Consider the following 24,839-nt stretch of genomic DNA (forward strand, 5'->3'; position numbering starts at 1 on the left):
CAATCTGTGCTAATCCTTGTAATTAACCACCAGTAGCTTCCTGAGGTCTAATTTGGCTGCTTGCCAAAACAAAAGGGAAGATGAGGAACTCCCAGAAAGAATATCCTGTGCCTTCCTCTTGTAAAATGAGAATGCAAGACATTCACATGCTACACCTTTATTCATCACCCTCTCACAAATCATGTTAGACCCACAGAGATATTCCTCAACCTGACACAGCTGAAGGAAAAATTCTGGATAACTTGAGATAATCCTTAGGATCCCGGGTGGGAATGTCCCGGCTGCGGGGCGGGCAGTTTCGGGACACAGCCACAGGAGGGCTTCCTCGGGCTGCCGAGGTATGGCCTCCCAAGTCCCGGAGCACAAGTCCTCCCCGGCCCTGCAGGATGCGCAGGGAATTCACCAGACTGGCACAAAGGCTTTTGCTTTGGACCTGGTGAATCCTTGGATTGCCGAAGTACCTGGTAACTTCTCGTTGTCATGCAGGGAAGAGCAATAAAACATCTTTTTTCCATCCCTCAGCTCAGGAGTTCCTTCAATTTCTGCCCAACACCCCAAAACTCCCCTCAGCCCTTTTTACCTGCACACAAGCAATACTGATGCCCACTGCCCCGATAATTTTCAGATGCTCTTGAATGAAGTTTTCCAGCTTGGTAATGCAACCACTCTGCAGGGTGAAAGGAAGAACATGGAAAATCAGCTTCATTTTAATCTCTTGTCCACTTTAATCCAATGTTTGCGACCCTTGAAAGCAGCACTTGAAAAAGTGGTGTCTGTGGGCAATCTCTTCCCCCAGTATCTCTGGGAAAGCCAAGCAGATGATGTGAACTGCATCATGCCTGGTATTGCTCAGGACCAGCTGGCTCAAGAACCTCTGAATAAACCCAAGGTGGCTGCTGGAAGTTCAGGAGAAATGCAGAACTGACCACATCGTACACAGAGTGCCGTTCTTCTCTCAGGTATATGGAGAAAGATTCCCTCACTCACTGCCTAGCTCCTGCCTGGAAGGGATGTTTATTCCTGTGAGACCAAAAGGCCAAGGAAATGCTGCTAAGTGCATCCAGTACCAACAACCCTAACATAACTGAAGCCTTTTAAAAGTAAATTCTTCCCACTGCTATTTATTACAGCAGTGAGTTTTAGTGTGAACCTGGAAAGCCAGCTCTGTCTGCCTCTGCCTCACAACTGTCCATCAAGGACCAGCAGTAGCTCCATTTGCACCTCATGGAGTGATTCCAGCCACAGGAAGTTGTGTCCAATATAAGATTTGCATCCAAATCTCTTGCCAGAACCAACAACCTCTTTTGCTTCCCACCATAATTAATGTACCCAGTGGTAACAAACTTAATTATTTTCCTCTAGGTCTACATATTAAATAACAGCCTACAGAGCTGAACACTCAGCCAAAGATCTGAATTCTACATTCTCAGGAATGCTACTGACTTTGAAGCCTCCTGACAGTTTGCAGTAATAACCCAACACCATCACTCCCTGCCCACCTCCTTTGCACACTTAGTGACAGGTGCCTCTGAAGCCCTTCTGCTCTTTACCTCCTTGTAGATGTTGGAAGGATGGTCTCTTCTGCCACACAAGTCAGTGATGGTCTTACAGCAGCTGTCTGGGACTTTCCTCCCACTGGCCTCTGAAGATTTGATCCACACGCTGTCGGCCCAGTCCGTGTAGTTGTTGCTCCCACAGCACTTGAACTGCACATACAGAGGGCAAAGGCTGAGCCTGTGGGCACTGCACCCTTCTCCTCCCTCCAGCCTCCTACACCAAGCCCTGAGCTTTACACTCCTTTGCAGACACTCCAGCTATCTCGTGGGTTTGGTTTTTATATAATTATTTGTGATTTTTGTGTTAAGAGTTCCCCAAATGGCCATTTAAATATCAAGTTGATCCATACTTCAGCAGCTGTGACTTTTGTTTACTGCTGGGACAAACTGTAACCAGAGTGCACCTGCAGCTGCCTCAGCTCATAACTGCGTGTTAATGATGGCAACAGGATAAGTTTAATTACCAGTTACCATCACAAATGCACCTGCTATGGCACTATGCAAAGAGTAGTCCCTGTGCTTTGAAAATGCCTATGCACAAGGGCCTTTTCTGTGGGAAAACCTGTCAGAACTGTGGCAGCCCTAACCTGAACCACCCCTGAGCCAGGCACAGCAAGAAACAGTGGCAGGAGAGCTCTTCTTTCATTACATCTTGCTCCCTAGGGTACTGAAAAGCTTAATGAAAAATGTCAGCAATTTCTCCAAAGCTTTGAACTGGGAAAGTAGAAGCAGCTGTCAGAGTGACTTGGCAGCTCCAGTTCACTAAGAGCAGTTCAGATATCATTTCCCCAGTGCTATTGGTCATGCAATTCTGCCAGTTGCTTGGCTCAGGCCCTGCACCTCACCCAGCTTTGTCTTGAATCCGAACATACACTCAGCATACAGAAGAAATACCTGCAGGCTGGACATCAAGAGATGCCTTTTGTGTGCTTGGTTTTAAGCCCTGAAGTTGCATTAACTCTCTTTGCCTCCAGAGACACCCACCTCCTGCTGCAGTTTGTCCACCGCACTGGTCACACTTTCTTCTCCCTCTTTCCGGTACTTCTGGGTCATGGTGTTCTTCAAATTTTGCTTCAGCTCCAGGCTCAGCTAAATGGAAGAGACAAATGGGATAAAATTACAAGGCAAACTCACTCCTCAGAAACCCCTGCATACATTCCACTGCCTGTGCTGCAAGAGGAGGACCTAGTGGAAGCTACAGCTTCCTTCAAGATCATCCTCCAAGGCTGGACTGGACAGGCTTATTTCCAAATGATTACAGATCTGGCCTCTGTTTTAATAACTGCAGGGAGGTACTTTGGGATCAAATTTTAACTTGTGTTACACATCCCCACATGGCATCTCACCTTGAATATTTAAGATTGCCAGGACATTCCTGCAATGAAAGGGAATACAAAAGTGTGCCTGCTTAAATGTGAATATGCCTGTGAGACCATAGTCTTCCTCTAAAGCCTTTAAAAAAAATATTAAAAACTCTATTTTGTGAAAAATACTCTGTCCAGTAGCAGGAAGAAATCAGAGTACTTGGCATGATGGACTGAATCCATATAGACCAAAAAGCTCTTGTATCATCTTGAAAAAGGATGCCACAGGAGGGAATTGTGTGATTGCAAAAATCAGTGCAAGACCTTTCTTGCTAATAGAGAGACAAAGTCTGATTTTGCAAGAGCAGAATTTCTGAAAGCATCATTGTAAACCACTGGCATGTTCAAGTGATTGGATTCAAACACTTATTCCTATGGAGACTCTTTTAATCTAGCCGAATTCTTCTCACCCTTTGGTGACAGCCAAGAAGTGCCAAAGAGGCACATCCTTTTTTTTGTTATCCTGGTTGCATCTCTTTTTGCTTTTTTCATACTGGTTCATGCAGCAACACTGCTTTTAGTCCAACACCTTTGAAATTCCAGGTCTCCTATACCAATAAACAATGGCAACATGCATTTTAGATGGGGTCAATGGAATGAACAACTGAGCAACCTCTTTACATACCTTTTATTCCACATAATAAGTTGTAAATGAGAGGTCAAACATCTGGTTATGTTAAACTGTGGAAAATACACTCTGGAGTTTATTCTCCCTTTGAAACACTGCTTTCTCAAATCCCACATGTCAGATGGGGACAACACCTACCTCAGAGAGATGATATGAGGTGCCCTTCATTAATATTTGCAAAATGTTTTGAGATCTTGGGCTGGGAAGTTCTATGGAAATGCAAATTAGCATAATATAAAGAAAAGAAAAGGTTCAGCAACTAGAAGGCAGAAGCAAATAAAGAGCAGAGTCCATTAGCAGAATTATTATTTGGGAGAAAAGCAGTTACCTGCAGGCTCACGGGGAAGAACTGCAGCATGGAACAGAGATAAAGAACCAGTTTAAACACACACATGCAAACCTTAGATACCAAAGCAAGGGCTGAAATAAAAAGGTGGCAAACAGAGCAAGCAAGAGAGAAGCTGGATTTATCAGCCAGAGGACAAAGGGATGTGCAGCTGTTGATCAGAGATGCACTCAAGTGATTTAAAGCACTCAAGGGTACAGTTCTGAATATGCTGTCCCTTATTTCAACCCAGGGATCAGCTCCTCTTCATCTATTGTCACATATGAACCTCATGCCTTTGCACAGATGGATGGACAGATCCTGGCTCCCTGCCATGCCTGCCAGGACTGATCTTTTCCTGTTAAATATGCACATTCATACCCCAGATCCCTCCTGGCAGGAGCCAGTACATTTCTTTGGCTCCTTGCAAACCACCAGTGCCCATCCAAGGCAAAGCACAGAAGGTCCAAGAGAAAATGGAATGGCAAGGAGTCCTGGCAATGAAGTCAACAAGATGGGATGTTCATATGCTTTTCAGACAGCCATTTGATAACAATCCTAATTTGCCACTTCCAATCAATTTCCAGACATGCAGGCTTTTTGTGCCTTGGTGGTTAAACTCCCTTTGAAAGAGAAGTGATGAACTGAGCTCTGCTCTCAGCAACTGCAAGAAGTGCCAAGCCAGACCTGCAGCTGTTTGGAGCCTGTCCTGTTTCTGCAGCCCCTCAGCTGTACTGCTTAAGTAAAGCTCTCAAAAAGTTCTTGACCTGAAAGCACCTCTCAGCTGGTCCACTCAATACCTTTGCTGGAGGCAGCAGGAACTGTTCCTGTGGCGTGAACACGCTACAGTGGCACTCACGTGGTTTCAGTTGCTTGCACTGTGCCTTGAAGGCTGTTAGCAGAGTTCCTAGATCTACACAGCCTCAAAAACTGTCTTCCACAAGGGTCTGCAGAAAAACAGGGCACAAAGTGCACTACAGGAAGGAGCTGAGCAGCAGGGCTGAGCAGCCCCTTGGAGTAATGACCACCACTTTGTCAAAAGCAATAAATAATCCAAGGTCTTTTGTATATGGAGGGGAGTGAGCAGGTGAACCACAGACCTACGTCCCAAGCATCCATGACAAATTTTGGCTGAAGAAATGGGATGATACCAAGCTGCTCTCTCTCCCTTGTTTGAGTCTCCAAGGACTAATGTCCACTCACCTGCTGGTAGTAGATATAGGCCAGGATTCCTGCAATGATCTCCAGGAGAAAGATGCACAGCAACAATATGAAGTACTGTAAAATAAAGGGAAAAAGACATTAGAACTGAACATAAGGAGATGCCAGGCAGCAGCTTTTCTTCACCTGTTAAAATGCCTGTCTTCACCAAGGCTTTTCTGCAGCAGTGTTCAAAAGCAGGGGCTGGGATTAAGACTCCAATAGGGTAGGAAAGGAACAATCCCACAGATTAATAAAAAAAACACCAAACCACAGAACAACTGAAGACAAGCAGCAGCAAGCACAAGTTTAACTCACAGAGCCAGAGGGATATAGAGAATGGAAAAGTGCAGACAACCAAGATAATATCACTCTACAAAAGAAAGTGGTTGCTAGATAACCTAATGACTACTCAGTATCACAGAAAATATCAGATTCTGACATCAATGCAAAAAAAAAATTAAACTTTTGCTTGTTTTGACATTGTTTAGGGTATTTCACCAAGTTACTAAGGAGCAATGTATGTTATAAAGATGATTTAATAAAGCCACAGAGGGCTCATTTCACCAAATATACAGCACAGCAGCTAAGCATAAAGCATCATCTGTGCTCCCAGTGACTTCTGCAGGGCTCAGCCATAGGCTGAGGGGCACTGTTGAAGTGGGTAGACTTCAGCACTGATTCACAGTCATCGCCGGGTCTATGTGCTCCTGAGCTGGGATCAAGATGGAAAAGCTCAGCATCCCAAAACCAAAGTGAGAAGAACTCCTAGAATACTAATAGGAGAACATGACTATTTCTTAAAAGGGCTTAGTGACAATGAAGTGAAAAGGGTAAGCCCTGCTTACCACAAAGAGAATCAAATGGGCAGTACAGAAAACTGTTTGGGAGTCCTGTTCTATTCACAAGCAAGTAAGAAAGCCAAACCCACGAGGAATATGTGCAGTGTATTAAAGGGACTAGGCAGGCCTGAAGAGCCAGGATGATGCATCCACTTCCTGCTTAGGGTCCAAGACAGCTTTTCAGGGAGGACCCCTCTCCTGACAAACAGCCCCTGCCTTGCTCATGGTCAACAATTAACAGTTTCTTTACAGATCCACGCTGTTCTGTGACTGCTATTAAATTAATCTTTCTCTAGATAAAGCTGGAGAGACCCCAGCTCCAGCCAAAATAAGGACTCAAGCTAAGTTCCTGTAAGAGCTGGCTTCTCCAGGACAGAACAAAGTATTTCCCATTTTCTGTTTTACCTTCAACCTTAAGAAAGGTCTGTGACCAAGAGATTAAGCAAATGGCTCCCTACAAATGTAACTGGACATCAAACCTGCACAAAAAAGGGCAGTGAAGACCTGGACACAGCAAGGATGCCTTCTGTGTAATCCCCACCGTGCGCTCTTTTCACTAGGTATTTCCCAGCGCCTTCTGCAGGAGTAAAAATGACACAAACAGGCTTCCTGTTTCACCCCTGCTGGGCTTCAGCAGCTGCAAGGGAAGGACAGCTGGGTTTTATCTGCAAACCGGGCTTTAATCTGAGTGCACAATCTCGGCCTTTCACTCCCCCGCCCCAGGCTCTCCCCCAAGCGATCCGACCATCTCTGCTGCTGCCTGTACAAGGTACCCATTCATCCCAGGGCAATGAGTCACCCACTGGAGTGCAGGATAGCTAAAGGCTGCTCCCAGCACTCCCAGGAGGTTGAAAAGGGACAAGAAAGGGTTGGCAGGCCTTGACACATCAGCTGGCTCTCTTTTGCTGGGACCTTGTTATGCCTTAACTGACCTGACATCATTTCTCTGCCAAGGAGGGGCAGGAGGATGGCAGGATGCTGAGAACAACCAATGGACTGGAAAGCTTATTTATTTTTCCTTGCTCTGTGTGATGTCAGATGCATTCAGGTAGAGCTAAAGCTATGTCACCACAAGATCTCTGTTCACTGTGCTGGCCTACAATGGATAGAAACAAACACGTATCCAGCAGACCTTAACAAATCTGAGTCACAAGTAAAACCTTGTGAGGGAAGTTAGTGCATCTACCACCCATGAACCCGACCTGTCTCTGCTGTTACACTCCACCATTATCTTACTCTCATTGTTCCCTCAGGGCCTCTTGTAAGTATCATGCTGATATAGGGGAGCAGCAGCTTTCACTCCGGACACACACAGAGCTCAGGGCTGCTCTCCCTCATCCTCAGCTGTAGCTGCAGGGCTTTCTTAGAGGTCTGCTATGGGAGGAGTAGGCCAGCTCTGGCATGGAACTGTAAGGACATGCCCTACTTGTTTCCCAAGTCAGAAATGTGTGATCACCAGAAATTCTCTAGCAAACACACCTGGACCTGGGTGGGCTCTATGCAAAATTTACCCTGGCTCTGGCTCCAAGGCAGAGGGCTATTGGTGTCTCCTCAAGATCTACAGAGTCCAAACTGATTCCATCCAGTTTTGAGGGAGGTACCAAGTGTTAAGTGTGTTTTCTCTGAATAACACAAAAAATGGTTCAACCCACTTACAACCCAAATAATTATCTGGAGACATCTTTCTACTACCTGAAAGAGATAGATAGCAACGATACTCCTAAATCAGCAACCTCACTTCAGTGGGAGGGTTCCAGGCCGAAATGCAGCAGGAACAGAAATCCTAATCCATGTGTGTTCCATTCCACCCTGTCCAAGGTGGCTGACTAGAAAAGGCAGTGTGTGAGGGGAGAGGCCTGAAGAAAGTCACCTTCTCTCTTTATAAGCAAGGTCTCCTATTTGACATGTCTTTCCCTGGGACTCCTGCGGCATTTTGACTGAAGTATCATATAATAGTGGTCTGTGTCCTTGTAAAGAGCTGGATTGCAGCATCACAGCCAGCCAGGCTGCAGATCCACTGCCTTGCCTGCTCAAGGAGCCAGAGAAACTCCACCTCTGCTGCCCAAGCCTCAGCACAGCACATGGTTAAGGAAGGCCAGTAAGAAATGACAAAAAAGTAGCACAGCTGTGAAGTGATGAGCAATGAAATACTATGAAAAGCCTTGAAGTGGGATCATAAAACATAGTTACATACAAGGCAGAAAAAAAATTCACAGCTTCCCAACATTTCAAGAGAAAAACTAAAAACCTGATATGCATTTTACAATCAGCATCCAAAGCTGTCAGTAGTTGATTTTTAAAAGCACCAAGGCAGCACTGGGGAGAGCAGAGCTCTGTGCTGCTTATTCTGCTCTCTCCCATATTTACATGGGTCTCTTGTACAGAGGGAAAGTGGGACCGGCTGGCACAGCCCTGGGGGTGACTGTGAAGCTGTCAGGATTACTGTCTGAGCTCAGAGCTGGCAGAGGACCCCAGCCAGGCTCACCCAGCCCTGGCAAGCACAGCCCTGTCTCAGATTACTCAGGGCAACCAAAGCAGAGCACAAGCAAGAAGAGACAATAGGCCTGTCACAACCAGCCACTCCAAAAGGACGTGTGGTGTAAGGAGACAGAGTGACCTTTTATTCCCAAGAGACAATTATTAGTTTTCTATGGCAGAATAACAAAGAAAACCCCACTGGATTTTTATACGTAGCTTCTGGCTGAGGGAAAAAGACAAAGGGAGATCTCTTTGGCATGGAGAGTCAGTGAAGCAAGGCCAAAACCAACTGCTACAGACCAAGAGCCCACTGAACAAGCATCAGCAATGCACTCACTGTGTCTCCCTCTGTATTTATTGTCCCTCCCTGCCTTACTCTGCCTCTCAGAGGGATTATCAGATCTGCACAGCAGTGAAGCATCAGGCTTGCTCACAACTCGTATTTCTGCTCCTCTATCCAAACTAAAGAGGAGAAATGGGGTTGGTCAGGTAAACGAGGATTTGCAAAAGGAGGAACTGGTGGCTGAAGTATCTTCTTCTGTACCTGTGAAAGCAAGGAGCCACTGATTGTTATTTTAGTCACTGCACTCAGCACTGCAGCCCAGACTAAAACGGACTGCTGCCACACTCCAGACTGAAAGGGAGATTTGAGAAGGAGCAAGCAAATTAGAAACCTCATGGCTGGTAAAAAACTTCAGTGTAGGTGGGTGAGCAGGGAGCTCAAGAAGTAACACAGAGAAAGCTGTGAAAGAAGCAGGAGATTATCAAAACAGCATGGCTCTTTTTTGTGGAAGCAAGACTGAAGCAATTGTTTTGCAACTGAAGAAAATATTGAAAATGTTCTGATCTTTGACAGCCAAGTGAAAAAGTGTATTAATCTGGCTTGAACCTAATGTCATTAAAAGCTAGTTTCGTTACAGGTCTCCCATATTTTCCTCCCTCTTTTTATTTTCCCAAACAGAATATAGAATGGGGAAGGAAGAAAGATGAGACTAAAGCCACAAGATTTTGTTTTGAGTATTTTCAAACAGATGTTCTCACACAAAGCATAGGTATTGCATCTACACTTTTTACTCTTGAGCCATGCAGCACATTCTTTGTGTGGATGAAAGAAAATGCAGTAAAACCTGTCCCCTGGGACATGGACAGCACTGCTGTCAGGAGCTAGAGACCTTAGTGATATTTGCTCTATGACAAACAAATGAGGCTGCTGCACAACACAAACAAACAGAACTCACCACTCTTAGCAAATTCCGCCGCTCTTTGAAGGTGGCGCAGCACCCAAGGATGCCAGTGACCATGACCACCACCCCAGCCACCACCAGGATGTAAGCAGTTGCAGAGTATGTGCTGGAGGAGAGCAGGCTGATGTAGTCACTCTTCTCAGCCAGGGTCCAGATGCCCACTGCCATCACAGCCCCACCAGCCAGCTGGGGAGAGAGAGAAGCAAGCAAATGAAGGGTGTCTGAGGCATGAACTTCTTCACCTCCCAGAGCAACTGGACAGGGACAGCAGGATGTACCACAGCTCCATAAGCTAGCCAAAGATGATCCATATTAAAGGATGGACTCACTGGGACTGGAGCAGGTCCTGAGCTTCAAGGCATCCAGCTCAGCACCCCAGGCAGCCTGAGATGGAAGCTATCTAAACCATCTACGTCTGTCAGCAGTTCATACTCAGACCAGAGTCTTCCCTAATGTTTCCACACTGGGTTTTGGGCAAATAAAACATGTCAAATTGTAACATGTCGGTCGTGGGTGAGGAGACAGAATCCACAACTCATGCTCCAGCTGCTCTTGAGACAAACAGCCTCATTTATTATTCAGAATTCACTTAAATACTCAATTCAAATTTCCCAGGCTATACAGCCATTGGCTGATACTTCTCTCCCTGCCCAGCATCCTGGCCAGTGGTGTGCAGTGGTTCAGACATGAATTAGGCTAGCTAAATTAGATCTGTGTTATGGCCAGACCAGATCCACATTATGTCTAGACCCACCCTGTCCAGTCCAGAGCAGCTGCACTGTGACACTACTGCAACATTAAATCTGTATGACCAGCCTGGCTGGCTAAACTCTAACCCTTGCAGCAAGTGAACACAGAGAACCCAAACACATCCCTACCAGCCCCCTCTTTCCTTGTAAGCCTTCAGCTTCCAGAGGGTTTTAGGCAGCTTCTGGTAAATTCAGACAGTTTTCCTTAAAGCTCTGACCTGGACACTCCATTGCTCTGTCCCATGCACCAAAGAGCAATCTTTTGTCATCAGTAACTTTCCTGGTGGAAAATATGACTCTAAGAAGTTCTGAAGTGAATGAGCTGCAAGAAGGTGTGTGTCATCAGCCAGCACTCCCTCTGCCATTCTGAGAAGAGGAATGGCAAGACAGTGGAACACTCAGGCTCCTGGAAAAAGTACACCAGGTTAAAAATCAAGGCTTATTTTCAGGCTTCTGGTAATTTTCTGTATTTGCTAACATGACCTAGAAACAGCCACATGCTACAGTATCACACCAAAACTTCTGCAGCCTGGGCAGCCAAGCCAGAGGGGTTGACTTTTCACCCAAGAGGACAAAGGCTGTGTCCTGCTGATGTCAGCACTTCTTCCCAAAGACATCATCATGCCTAAGATTTCTGCACGTGACATCAAAACTGCAGTGCCATCTCACTGCCTCTGACACAGACTGAGTTTTCTTACCCAGAAAAAGAAGTTGAAGATGAAGAGAAGGTACTTCAGACAGATGGTCCCACATGTTTCCTTCTTTTCTGTATATTCACGCATCTTTCAGGTTCACCAAGTTCCTAAAAAAAAAAAAAAAACAAAACCAGAAAAGTTTGAGTGAGTCAGTCATCACACCACTTCTCCCAGAAGGCCAGCATTACTACTCTCCTCCTCCAAGATCTAACACTCGTAATCTTTTGCTGAAGTAAGACAGTGAAGAAGCCATTCAGATGACTTCAGGGACACAGGACAGTGGTTGCTCAGATAAGGAGTTCTCAGATCCGTCTGGTGACACACACAAGATCTTGCAAAATCCCTGGCCTGTTCTCCAGAAAATCCCAGTCTGGCTCCTGACTACAGCCTGTAGCTGCTGTTCTGAAGGCGGTAACAGAAACCTTGGTCACTGATATTTATGGAATAATCTGTCTCCAAAGAACACTATTTTCTCACTGGCATTAGTAACAAGTGCCTTAAATAGATCCTTCTCTAAGTTTGGGCTATTTTTGATCTTTAAAACTGTAACTGGAACACACTCGTTATACATTCAGATGTCCTGTTCTTTTTGAACCCCAGCAGTCCATTGGAGGAACTAATTCTCTTCTTCACTCCTTACTTTCCATGACCCTTCTCACTGGCTAGCTGTCCCCCAAGGCACTAAGAGACTGTCCCAGCTACTAAGAGGAAGAAACACAACCCTTGGCTTCAGATGATCTGACAGCATAAAATGGCCCTGCAGATATGTAAGGAATGGGGTTTTGTTGTGAGTCAGTCCCAGTGCAGTGTTACAGATTTTCTACACCCTGGAGCACTTTTCTCAGAAGTGGGTCTGCAGCAAGCACAGCTCCACATGACTTCACTGCCTGCAAAGTCTGAACCTCTCAAAAAAATATTCTCTTCACTGCCTGACCAGGCAGACAGGACAAAAGCACTGCCCCAAGTATCGCTGCCAGCATCACCTGTGTGAGGCAGGATGCAGGAGTGCAACCATATCCTCACCACTTGCACTCAATTAAAAAATCATCCCTTTCCTCCCACACTAGCCAGCAAGGAATGATGCAAGCATTGTTCACCAATGTCAGAGTGCAATGTTTTCCTAAACCAGCACTTTCCCTGGAAGCAGGCAGGCAAACAGCCTCTACATATTTCCAGAGGCATGGAGTTCACGCTTAGTTAAATTACAAAATTTCTTCACACAAGGTGATGCAAGCTCTCTCCAGGGACCCACTGCAGCTGCACCCAGCCATGCAGTACAGACTCATCTACCTTGGCAAAACACCTGACAGCAAAGAGAGAAGCAGGTACAGACAGCCAGGTTGCACATCAGGTGACTACCAGCATTATCTTTGTCACCACACTTCTAATGTCTGGCTTTAGAGCCAGATGAACCAAGGCTGGGAACAGCAGTTGCCCATTCTGCAGCATAATTGTGTTTTATTTGCAGGAAACTACTTCCTTGTGTTTCGTGCCAGCACACTCATAAACCCCAGCCAGGCCCATGCTTTAGAAGCTAACAAATGAAACTAACAAGGAAAGCAAGAGTGAGAACATGCCAACAGTCCTACCCATGCCCATCCCTGTCACCATTTCACAAGAAAACATTTTTCTCCAGAATAACATCTGGCAGCTGCAGTTGGCAGCAGAATGCTGCTTCACTGGCAAAGGAAGCAGCTCTGAGATGGTGGCACAGATCAAGAACAACTCTTCAGAGTTATCTGCAGAAGAGATCAGAACCTCCAGCAATGCTCAGATAATTACCACGTTGCAGCACAAAAGGGCCCCGGGCTTTGGGAAGGAATGGATGCTGCAGGTACTGTATGCACTGACCAGGCTTGCAAATTCTCCATGAGAAGATGCCCCAAGAACACAAAATTCAGGAAGGCGACAGATTTACAGTTCCCAGAGGCTTCATTAAGCCACAGAACAAGAATGGTAGCAGCAAGGCAGCCACAGAACAAGAATGGTAGCAGCAAGGCAGCCACAGAACAAGAATGGTAGCAGCAAGGCAGCCACACAACTCGGAACAGGTACTTCAGCCCAGATCTGAGAGATGTCTTCCAGTAATAGGTCTTCTGCCCACCCCTTCTAATATCAGGGCAGTATGTGAGGAACATGCACTGCAGACTTGCAGAGACTGACCGGGGGATGATAACCATGCTTTCTGTCCTTAGGCTCCTTGGCCCAGCTTCCCTCTTGCTCCCGAGGATTTTAGGAACCAACTGACCAACCAACCTATCTTCCTTCCTCCCTCCCTCCCTGTACATATCACCATAGAGCAGATGCTGGGCCCTAGCAAAGAATAATAACTTGTCCCTCTTTCTTATCCAGGAGCTCAGAAATCCCAGGCACAGCACCATCTTGTGCAGGGTGAGGACCAGGCAGATGCCCACCTGAGACTGCACTTGCATCAGGGTGACAGACAGTCTGAAATTCCCCTCAAGACTGCAGGTCCTGCTCTACCCAGCACTGGGTCCAGGCCTTTCAGGCAGCCTGGCTTCACTGCTGGCAGGAGAGGATATGCCTGTTTCCAGAAAGCTGGCAGGGAACAGCTGCAGGTTTATAAAGCAGGGTGAATCACCAGGGATGGCAGACCATGAATCAGAAAGCAATCAGGGCTGTCTCCTGTTTGATCTATCCCTCCTAGCCAGGAGCAGAGCTGATGGCACTGGCTGCCTCTGCATGCTTAATGACTCACCCAGCCAACTATTCAGGGAAAGGCAGCTCTCTAGGCCCTCTTTTTGGAAATTGTGTTTGTGCTCCTTGACTCACACGGGGTGATCTGCTGCCTCCCATCACCTGCAAAGACAGGGTCAGGCTTCATGGAGATATCCTGGTCTTCAGGGAAAGCAAGTGAGGGCCAGAGACTACAGTGAAATGCTTTTCCCAAGAAACCCTGGCAAATGGAGGGGGCAAAACCACAATCTGCTTCCCAGGATTAGGGTCACTTCAGGCTCTGAGTCCCATGGATCCAAAAAGCACAGAGGTGTTGATCAGTGTCACAGCACCAGGATGAATATGGGGGTCTCATCCCGAATTCACTGACATAACCAAGGTCTCTTGCCTTCAGCCATCCTTATAGCAAACCCTCTGAACTGATATGAATCACTCTTGAAACCGGACAAGAAGCAGCAACAGTAATTAACACACATAATTCTGTTCTATTTAAAACACTGAAGCAAAAACCTGTTCTGAATCATTATCAATAATTACAAATGAGCTCTCTGATGAACAGGAAATGGCAAGCTCTGCCAAAGGGGTGTATTTACAAATACATAAAAACATATTAATTAAACATGAGCTTCATAATGGGAAGTACTCTGCTAACTGAAAAAGTGGTTAGAAGACTAAAAGTACTTCCATAATGAAATTTCCTTGGTCCAGTCCAACAGACAGTAGCTTTATCAGCAAGTTAAATTTCAGCAAGTAATCAAGGAATACAGGCTGTGAAATTTAGTCACACAATGGAAAGAAGTATTTTTATGGAAGTCACAAGAATCAACAAGAGGTTCCTACCATGGCCATACACACTGCAACAGAAATGACAGAGAAATGATTCTCCAGGGAAAACAAAATGCATTGAGCCAAGAGGAATAAACAAGAGACAGAACCTGTAGATGAAAGGGAAGGGTAATAGTTTGAAGATTAATTCAAGAAACTGGGAGTTGAACAGCTTGAATCCAGAATCTGACGCAGACTTTGTGCATAGACGTGGGTCAAGTCCCTCCGTCTGACCCTTGCCTCTCTCTTCCTCCTCAGTGCAAGACCCTCATCTTTCTCTAAACCCAGTGATTTTATGAGGATCTGCACTGAGAAACTCTGCTGATGGAGGAATGCCAGCTGAGAGGCATGACAGGCTCCAGGTGACTGGCAAACTGGCAAAAGCCCGACAGCAACACCATTTCACGGACTCAAAAGTGCTTTTGCCAGCAGAGACTATTTCAGCCAGTGAACTGGAACGACCTCTTTTATGATTAGTAAAATACATACTTATAATGAGAGGAATACCTGGTAAAGCAATTTTGGCAATAATTTATGAGGCTTGCTGGTTCAAATACATCAGAGATTGAGAGATACTAATAATGAAGTATACAAGTAACAGTGAATAGCAGTGGAATAACAGTGAAGCAAGGAGGGACCTATGAAAACATCTCAAAAAGATAAAAAAGATGAAGAGTGAGCTCATCCTGCCCTGTGTGACTGCAAGCCACAACCTCCTAGGAGGGTAAGAATATACAGTGCATGACTGCCAGGCAAGACTGGGATTACATCAAACATGAAACCATTCCATGGTCTGCTTTTCTTGGGCTCTCATCCTACTGTGACTAAACCCTTAAGACAAACTGGACCACAAGAAATCACCAGAAGCTGAGCAGTATGGCTCCAGTTCTGGGTGCTGAGCATCTGGGAACACAAGCACTGCACAGACAACTGAGAAAATTTCAATGGCAGGACTTGCTCTGTGTTTTCCACACCACTGTATTTTTCTTTGCAGACCCAAAGGCACACATAGGCATGCACACACAGCCCAGCACAGAAAGCATACAACATGCACACACACAGTCCTGCTGGATAGACATTCATTTAGTCATCCCAGACACTGCATGGCATATTTGCCTCAACTTGCACAGAAACAGTACTTAATTAAACAGCAAAGAAAGCCAGGCCTGCAGGCTTTTTCTGCATAACCTGCCCTAAAGCAGCATCTGACAGATGGGGAAGAAACAATGCCAAAGCAAAAGAACAGCTCCCAGGCCATTAAAAACATCATTATTTAAAAGTATTGATTTTTGAGTGATAGCAAGCAAATTGGTATCCAACATATCAGTGACAACTATTCCACAGATAACTCATACACCACAACTTAGAGAACTTCTAACATCTTTGCCAAAGCACACAAGAAAGACTTGCTGCAGGAAATCCCACAGCACCTATGCTGTAATAAAAGTGTAATCGCTGGGCACACTGCTGGCCTGGAGGGAAATGATCCACTGGAGACTATCTGAGACTGGGCACACTACTTGCCTGCAGGAAAATGTTCCACTGGAGACTATCTGAGCTGGGCCAGATAACCCTGGCAGCCATCAGTAAACAAAGGAGACGTCCTTCCCTTGGTACGTGCAGTGCAGGTGTGGACCAATAAGTTTAATCTTCAGCAAACTCACTGACATTCTTCATCAAGGCTAAACTCTAGCCTTTGAAAGCATGACCTCTCTTGAGTTCCCTCTCTGTAAGATGAAAAACATAACCACTGACACTTTACCTATCCCACTGAACATCCTCAGAAAGGGCCTCCAGCTGTTTATCGCCTGCCAGAAAGCAGCTAAAAGTAATTTAAGCAAAGCCTTCCCAGGAGAGGAATTCTAAAGCTTGCAAGTAAAGAGCTCAAATTCACACTGTGTGCCATTATCCACCCCAAATTGATAGCCAACATGGATCAGCTGTCTTGACACTGACCTTTCACCACCAAAGCAGGTGACAGCACCAGTGAAAATGTTCAGTCCTCTTCAAAGGCTTTTTTCCACCCCCTCTCTTCTTGCTGGCTCTAGTCTGCTGCTGGATTTAGGAAAGCAAAAAGCTGAAAGAAAAAAGAAGAGAGATGCAGAGAATCATGAACTATGCCAAAGACTATTCTGAAATCAATATATGATTATATGCTTTGCCATCAAGTCCTTTAAGTAGAGAGCACATGATTTCAGAATACACCTTGTGAATGCATTTGATTAAACTGCAAAGCGTGCACTGGATAACAGGAAAGAGCTAAACAGCAGCAGTGGGATCCATGAACATCTGCTGGTAGAAAGTTGTCAGCACAGGTTTGTATTTACTGCTGAATCCTGTAAATGCTGCTATCAATTCTGTCAAGGCTGAGTACACAAAATGACAGTTCATTCTGGAGCAAAAGGCCTGAAAGCAACTCCATGAGAAAGCTCAGGAAGATCCTTCTGTGCAGTACAAAGCCCTTCTTGGTGTTAATGCCTTGAAGTGAACAAGTTTTCAACCTGGTCATGGGCAAGCCCACCCTCTCTCCTTCCTCAACTCTCCCTTCTGATGAAGCCATGTAGCCACTGATAGCCACAGTCCAGTGACAGGATTCATCCCACCGGGATTCAGTCATGGCAAGTAGGTTGTGACTTCCGAGCAGCACAGTGGCTTCCAGCTCCTCCCCTTTGTCACCCACACTGAGTGTACCAGTGCAGAGACACTTCACCTGGGCTGTCACCCATGTCACCTCTTTAGAGCTATCCTCCAGTGTACCCAGCACATGGCAGAGCAACAGGCTGAGGGCCCTTGCTAGCACTCCATCCCTCTAACCTTGGCTTGTCATTCCTGTGGGGGCAGCTAGGCTGCATAAAGCTGCTGTACTGGAAATGGCCTTTAGCATCCCTTGCTTTTCTAAGGTAGAGAGGGTCCCAAACTTTTTGCAATCACTTGTACTGTCACAACTTCCCCCATCTCACCTTCATCCTACAGCAGGCAGGTCTGAATCTCCCTGAAATGTTTCCACTGGGACTGCAGGCAGCAGGATGGAAGGGGAAGAGAATAACAAGTCTTCCTCCTTAGTCTGTTTGGATACTGAATTAATGATCCTTTGATTTACACCACGACACCAACTTACTTCACAAAGTAAGCCTAAGGCTTAAGCTCCTACCTATTGCCCATACCGAGATATGGAAGCAGTAATACTTCCTGACCTGTCTGGGTGGGATAATAGAGCATTTGAAAACCACCTGGGAAGAGGAAAAACGGTACTTTTTTATTAGCAGATGAAATTTGACAATTCCTAGCAATTTAAACTTTCTATTATGTTCAAGTAGGGCGTTCCTGCAGGCCTTTACCTAGCACAGTATGGATGACACATCTTCATTTATAACCAGCTTAGATCACCCCTGCTTCCATTCCCTATGAAAAATGATGCCAATAAGAGCCAGAAACTTGTTGATTCACATTACTGCACAGCCTCTAGACCACAAAAACATCTCTTCAGAGAAACAAGTGAAAATTTTGTTTCTTTTGCCACTGGAAAGCAGGTCAAACAGAGTTCTTGGGTTTGTTAATTAAAGGTCAGATAAAAGAACTTTCTGAGGAACTAGGGAGAGGAAAAAAGGCATAGTCACCTATAAGGCAAGAAATAGTTCTTAAGAATCCTCCTAAGGCTGGGCCCAAGCTCTCCAAGACCAGCCTTAGTGCCCTGTCTTTTATTCATCCGCTTCATGCAGCTCTCACACTCCTGGCTTTTCAGAAGGGAAAGCTGACCCAGGACACAAAGCTCAATGCTTTGCTTTCCATCTCAGCATGCTGGAACGTGCTGCAAAGTCCAAGTACTTGTGCCTAGGGCTGGGGAGAATGCAAAACACAAGTCAGACATCCACGGAGGAGGAAAAGCTCCTTCTAAGGAACTGTCATTTAAATTTGGGGGGGAGGGGGTGGCAGGCACACAGAACAGATTTTGGTCAAAACCCCTCCTCCTTGACATCTTCAGCAGGCCCTGCTTGACCCTGCCTCTTGACTGGGAGAGCACTTTTCCAAAGAACTGAGAGAGGGTAAGTTCCCATTCTGGGAGGATCTCCTATCAACACTGTGTCTAGGCAACATCTCCACGGACACGTGACAGCCCTGCTGTCACCCCTCAGGATGCTTGTCAAATCCCTCCTTTCTTCTGCCCTGGCTCAAGCTGCTGTGTTTTGAATGGACCCCTCAAGAGAGATGTAGCTCCCAAACTCCTGCTAATTTTGATGAAAGCCAAGTATCCAGAGAGGAGCTGCATGCCTAATACAGCTGAGCAGTCACCTGCTCTTTGAGACAAGAGCTGTCTCTCCACAGAAGAGCATTTAGCCCTTTCACTCATATTTGCAAGACTGTTTACTCCTCAGGGGAGGGACTTACTGAAGCATAAATAACAATAAGCATAAATTTCAAACTCAGCAAGGATTTACATGTTCAGCACCACCCACATACCTGCAAATTAAGTGTTTTATGAGGGGGTTAGCCAAACTGGGTGAGGCAATGTCTGGCTGCAGGATCCTTGAGGATAACAAGGACTTTGGCATAAAACCAACTTTACAACCATTAAATAAAGAAAGCATAAGAGAGAAAGATAAGAGTGATCGAGCGTGCCTGGGACTGTGTGTCTGTACCCTAGCACTGTCTTACTACAAAGCAAACAAAAAGCCCTTCTCTGACAAAACATTCAGTCAGCCATAACCTGAGAGCAGAAAGCCCAAGTGTCCTGCTCCCAGAAGAGGATAAACAGGGAAACAAGCAGCACCTCCAAGCACCTCGTCCCCATCAGGAGCCAGAAGGCGGGCAGAGACCAGCACCCACTGTGTGACCAAGGGAAACTCCTTCTGCGTCAAACAACATCCTCTTGTATCCCATAAGGCTCCTTTATCCTGAAGGATCCCAAAGCACTTTACGCTATTTATACACAGGAACCACTTCACTAGTCATTGAACTGAGGAGAGGAACAATAACCCTCTCTTTTCTCTCACTGGAAGCAGCAGAAATCAGTGCCTGGCTGTGTTTGCAGAGAGCTATCGCAGTGAGGGCTTGACACAAGGAGCAATAGTTCAGAAAGTTCAGGGTCAACCAATAGACAAGGCAAACTCTTCACTGCAGCCTACTATTGGTATTTTAATTTCTATTTTCCCAACTCTGCTCATGGGCATTGTGAGGTTCTTTTTGTTTGGGGTTTTCTTTTCCTTTTTTTTTTTTCTTTTTAAGTAGGGCTTTGTCTGCACTGGAGAATTTACCAGCAGCATTAAACCACAATTCTAAACAAAACATTTTGTGCCGAATCAGCTTTCTCCCTGATCCCTTCCTATTCATTATCCACCTATTCATCCCATTCATTTTGAGCCCAGCGCTCAGAAGCGAAGCCACTGGGTTCTCAGTGTTTTCAGAGAGTGCTCACAAAACCTCCCTGCCCTGTAGCCATGCCAGTACTAGAACCAAGTCAACAAGCACTAAAAGTCCTGGGCAGATAGACATCCTCCCAGCCTCCACAAAGCCTATTCAGGCAACTCTACACGAATTCAAAGCGCTCTCCAAATAATGTAGCAGTGACAACCATTTTTTCACTCCCTACAAAGAGCTGGGTTTTCACACAGTGGTTTGAGCTGAGGGCAAAGACTAAGCAAAGAACACGTGCTGCATTGTAGCTACTACACAGTAGCTCAAAATTTGGCTGCAGTCTCAGTGCAGATTACCCTACAATACCCTACAAATCTGTACATTGAAAAGGTGCTCAGCTAAAAGCCAGTAGATTTCCTACCTCCTCACAGTATCAGGTGCATATCCCATGGCAGACTGTCAATTTCACTGCACCAAACTCACAAACAAATCATGGGGCTTAAAATCCCACTGTCAAAAACATATGCGGCAGTTTTTGGAAGAGAGAGCAGGCAATTGGTGTGTCACCACAAGGTACATTTCTAGCCTCTCAATCACACAGTGTTCGATAATCTCACTGGCTGAAAGATCCTCTGCCTCCTCAAAGCACCCCAATAAAGAAAAAAGAGAGCAGGTCATAATAGGAGCACAGAGAGATTAAGTGCCTTTCCCAGCAGAGAGAAGGGGTGAATTTGCCCTCCTCAACATCCATCCTCCAGCAGCCAAGCTGTCCTCTCTTCTGGAAGGCCAATGCAGAACACAAAGCTATAAACCACAAAGTTTTCAAGTTACTTGTTAGCACTGCCTTGCCTGTGCCCAAGCCACCTGCAAACAGCACAAAGCAAGAGGTGCACAAAGACCCACACCAGCTTTAGCTTTTGTACAAAACTTGTTTTGAGTCAATTGTTCCCGTTCTCACATTCTGTGGTGCAAACAAGCAAAGCAAATCTCTGGAGTCATCCCACACATCTTTCCCAGGCAGCCTGCCTCAATGTGAACTCCACTAAAATCATATTTTAAAAGCAGTTGACAGGGGATTTGGCAGTGGAAACCAAGGCTAACATTCTTACTGCTCCAGACTTGTTGCTGATTAGCTCAGGACTGATGCCAACCATGCCAGGGAAAACCTCTGAGCAGAGGAGCTGGTACCTGCGGTACCAGGAATGGGGTGATGCACTTTGCAGTGCTCTGGCACAGAGAAAAAGGAACATCATGCAGACACAGACGGGGCAACAACAGCTCTCACCTCATCACTGCAGCCACAGATGCCAGTGACAGCTTCAGGAGCCTCCCCTTCTATCCAGCATATCCTTATGTGGGAACAGTCACACCTGGAAATACCTACTTCGCTAACAACAGTGTCAGGAATGGCCAAGAAATCTCTTCTGACCATCAGTCCTTATATATCCCCAGTAGTATTGTCTCCGGAGGCATTTTGAAGCAGTCACTGAATGATTTGAGGAGTTATGTTCCTCTCCAGAGCTAAAATCACTTTATTAGAGTCAGATCAAATATCAAGCACAGTCAAGGGCAATTAAATGACAGCTCATTTCCCAGAGCTGTAAGTCGAAGTTCATAGGAGCTGTCTCTCTCCTGTTGCTATAGGAGCAGTGCTGGAAACAATGCTCAATCCACGCTGCATAAGGCTGCCTGGAAAAGGATCGTTCTTCCAGTAAAATTAAACAACTCCCAGCCAAAAATAAAACATTTGTCCCCCTTCTGCCCTGCCCTCGTGGAGCACGTTTTAATGACTCCACCAAAACCATTGACGCACAGCTGGTTTTGGAGCAGCCTGCAAACTTGACCGGGAGGCACCAGCATGTGAATAAACAATCGGGAGGCATGGGCTGCCTCCAGGCAATTACTTGCTGGCCCTTCACCAAGGCTGGCAGCAGGAGACAAGACACAAAGAAGTCCCTGGCTCCAAAGCAGACACCACTAAGCTCGGAAGAAATCCTCCAGCCCCATGGCAACAAGCGCTTCCCCGAAACACCTTGCTCTGCTGGCTGCACGGGGAGCTGGGCTCGCTCTGCTCCTCTCGGCAGCTTCAAGCAAAGGCACAGGCAAAGGGCAGCTCTCCATGAAGGGTCCAGAGCCACGATCGGCACAGCAGCTTTGGCAAGTCTGTCTCAGTGTTCGTCCTGGTTTTGGCTGGGATAGAGTCAGCGCTGTCCTTAGCAGCTGGTGCAGTGCTGCGGTTCGCATTTAGTTCGAGAACGATGGTGATAACACACAAGTTCTGGTTATTGCTAAGCAGTGCTTACTCTAGATCAAGGACTTGTCCATTTCCCACGCTCTGCCATTAAGGAGGCGCACAAGCAGGGAAGGAGCACGGCCAGGACAGCTGATCCAAACTGGCTGAAGGGATGTTCCACACCACAGAATGTCGGGCTCAGGATATAAACTGGGGAGAGCTGGCCTGGAGCTGCCGATCACTGCTGGGTGATGGGCTACGGACCCGCGCACACTCGTGTTTCTTGGGGTTTATTCCTCTCTCACTCTCCATTTCATTACTACTATCGTTATTATTAAAATTATTACCACTAACATTATATTTTACATTGGTTCAATTGACAAATTGCTCTTATCTCGATCCATTAAGTTTTAACTATATTATTTTACTGATTCTCCACCCCATCCTAGCAGGGCAGGGGCATGAGGGAGGGGTGGCTGCATGGTACATAATTGCTGGCTGGGGTTAAACCATGACAGTGTAATTGTCCACTTCATTTAGAACTGGCAAGGAAAAGAAAGTGGGAAAGTGTTCTAACCAGCACAGAACAGCTGGACTTCAAAGGAAGCAGGAAAATGTTGCAGAGATTTCTCCACCAAACCACCCTCCTGTTAACTCAGCACTCTATGAAGAAGCTTCAATAAAGGAAAGCGTAAAATTACTTTGAAACTTAATCCTCCCCACAACCACCCCATCCAGCTTAGAGGTCAATTTTCAAGTCAGGAGGAACCATTATAATCTCATTTGATCTCCTGTTATTTTAAAGGTTAACATTTAAAGGCTAAAAGTAGTCCACTCTATATTCTACAGTAGCACATTCTACCCTGGATTAACCCTCAAATACCAAGAAGACTCGAGAACACTCCAGGAGATGGGAGAAACCATACTTTGTTCCCTCAGGAGCCTCTAAAAACATCACTGGCACATCCCCAGCATTCAGACTTCTTTGAGCTCAGCAGAAAGCACCAGAGCACTTTGGTCTCCATCTCTGGGCAGAATCATTATCCATTTTTCAATTCATCCAATGCCATTAGTGAGCAGGAGGGGAAAAGCAGTCCACAGCATGGCTCACTTGTAGATCAAGTATCTCAATAAGTCCTTAAGTATTAAAAGCAAAATACACCCAAGAGAAAATCTAAAAACAACAGTCAAAAGTTTCTGAAAAAAACAAGTAACTATCTTCAATACTAAATGCCCACTGTGAAAGTGAGGTCCCTCTAGGATAGACAAGGATAGAGGAATCCAGAAAACAAGACTTATCTCTTGCTTTTGAGAATTCAGAAATACTCTAAAATCCATACATCCAATAAAATATAATCCTGGAAATAACCAGGTCAATTCTAGCACAGAAAATATTTCTCCTATTACTCACCTCAGCCAAAAGAGTGTTCTAGTTCTGACTGCCCAGGGCAGGATAATGCAGGGAGAGAGGACCAGAGCTGGCCACACACAGTTATTTTATCAAAAATTATGAGGGTACTGCTGATCCACAGCAGTCATGCCCTCATACACAGGGAAATCAGCTTATCACTTAAGCCCTTGTGAACGTTGTTGATAAGAATCATATTGATCTAATGACAATAATTTATTTTGGATATTCTCATTGCTGTCATCTCAGTTGTCTTCCCCTTCCCTTCTTTTTTTCTTAAAAGATTTGTTAAAATTTCCAATGAAGTAGCAAACAATAAAACCCTTTTTTCTACAAGGGGGTTCTCTTCCACATGGAGACAGTTGCAGCCAAAATAAAGCTCATGGCACCAGTGAAAGCAGAGGTCTCCCTCCGCAACTGTCTGCTTTTCCCTCCTCCCAGGCTTCTAGCAACACAGCTGTGAGTCAAGATCCACAGTACCTGAGGGCAAACAGCCCAGCGATGTCAGCAGCCAGGATGATGTCAGCAGCCAGGATTTTGCTCCCGGTCTAAGCACCGAGGTTTAAGTTCGCTTTTTTCTTCTTGTCCGGGACACACTGCATACACCAGAGGTAAGCCCTGGGGAGTGCACAATAGACAGAATAGGCTTTTGTTTGGCTCTCCAGAGCCCATTTCTGAGGCTGAGCACTGCCTCATTCCTCAAACATGAGCTCACTTGCACTCTTTCTCTACTCAGGAGAAGGAAAAACCCCAGACAACTGGGACTCAAAGGTGCAGGAACCAGCCTGACAGTTCTTCCTCCCCAAATACAGGAAGAGGTCCTCCCAATAACAATATGTCCTTTAAAAAACCCTCCAAATGGACAAGATACACTGGAGACCACACCAAATGTCTCCTCACCTCTGCCTCTGTGAGAGGGAGACCTCTCGCCTTTAGCCAAGTCTCTCAGCTAAGATGGAAGAGGGTTCCACTTAGCAAGGGGGAACCTGCAACCAACCACACGTCAATTCCTCAGCAAGTGGTACTTCCACACAGGACTGGACCCTTTCTATGTTTCAACAGCCAAAACCACATGTACAAAGCCCAACACTTTCCCATCCACACAACACTCGACACAGAACCACAAGACTCCTTCCTGCTCCCATGTGTCCGGCTTCTACACACACTGTTCACCCCTGTGATGGCACACACAGCTCCCCTGGGAGCTCTGCATGGAGCTTACAGTGACCATGGAGAAAAACAG

General features: G+C 45.9%; 1 protein-coding gene across 2 annotated transcripts in view; it reads right to left on the bottom strand.

Moving 5' to 3' along the window:
* CD151 (CD151 molecule (Raph blood group)) overlaps positions 1 to 24,839 on the bottom strand; it is a 32,634-nt gene that overhangs the window by 2,317 nt on the left and 5,478 nt on the right. The window contains exons 1-7 of one of the 2 annotated variants that reach the window (XM_023928904.2): positions 16,560 to 16,680; positions 11,085 to 11,188; positions 9,632 to 9,823; positions 5,077 to 5,151; positions 2,541 to 2,645; positions 1,551 to 1,706; positions 581 to 667 (exon numbers count right to left, since the gene is read on the bottom strand). In XM_023928904.2, the coding sequence (XP_023784672.1) occupies positions 581 to 667; positions 1,551 to 1,706; positions 2,541 to 2,645; positions 5,077 to 5,151; positions 9,632 to 9,823; positions 11,085 to 11,168 (699 nt within the window). In that variant the 5' untranslated portion in view covers positions 11,169 to 11,188; positions 16,560 to 16,680. Of the gene's footprint in view, positions 1 to 580; positions 668 to 1,550; positions 1,707 to 2,540; positions 2,646 to 5,076; positions 5,152 to 9,631; positions 9,824 to 11,084; positions 11,189 to 16,559; positions 16,681 to 24,839 lie in introns of those variants that run through there. The other variant, XM_086895717.1, reaches the window with a different exon arrangement.

The sequence above is a fragment of the Cyanistes caeruleus genome, chromosome 6 (genome assembly GCF_971803275.1).
Source record: "Cyanistes caeruleus chromosome 6, bCyaCae1.hap1.1, whole genome shotgun sequence".
NCBI lineage: Eukaryota > Metazoa > Chordata > Aves > Passeriformes > Paridae > Cyanistes > Cyanistes caeruleus.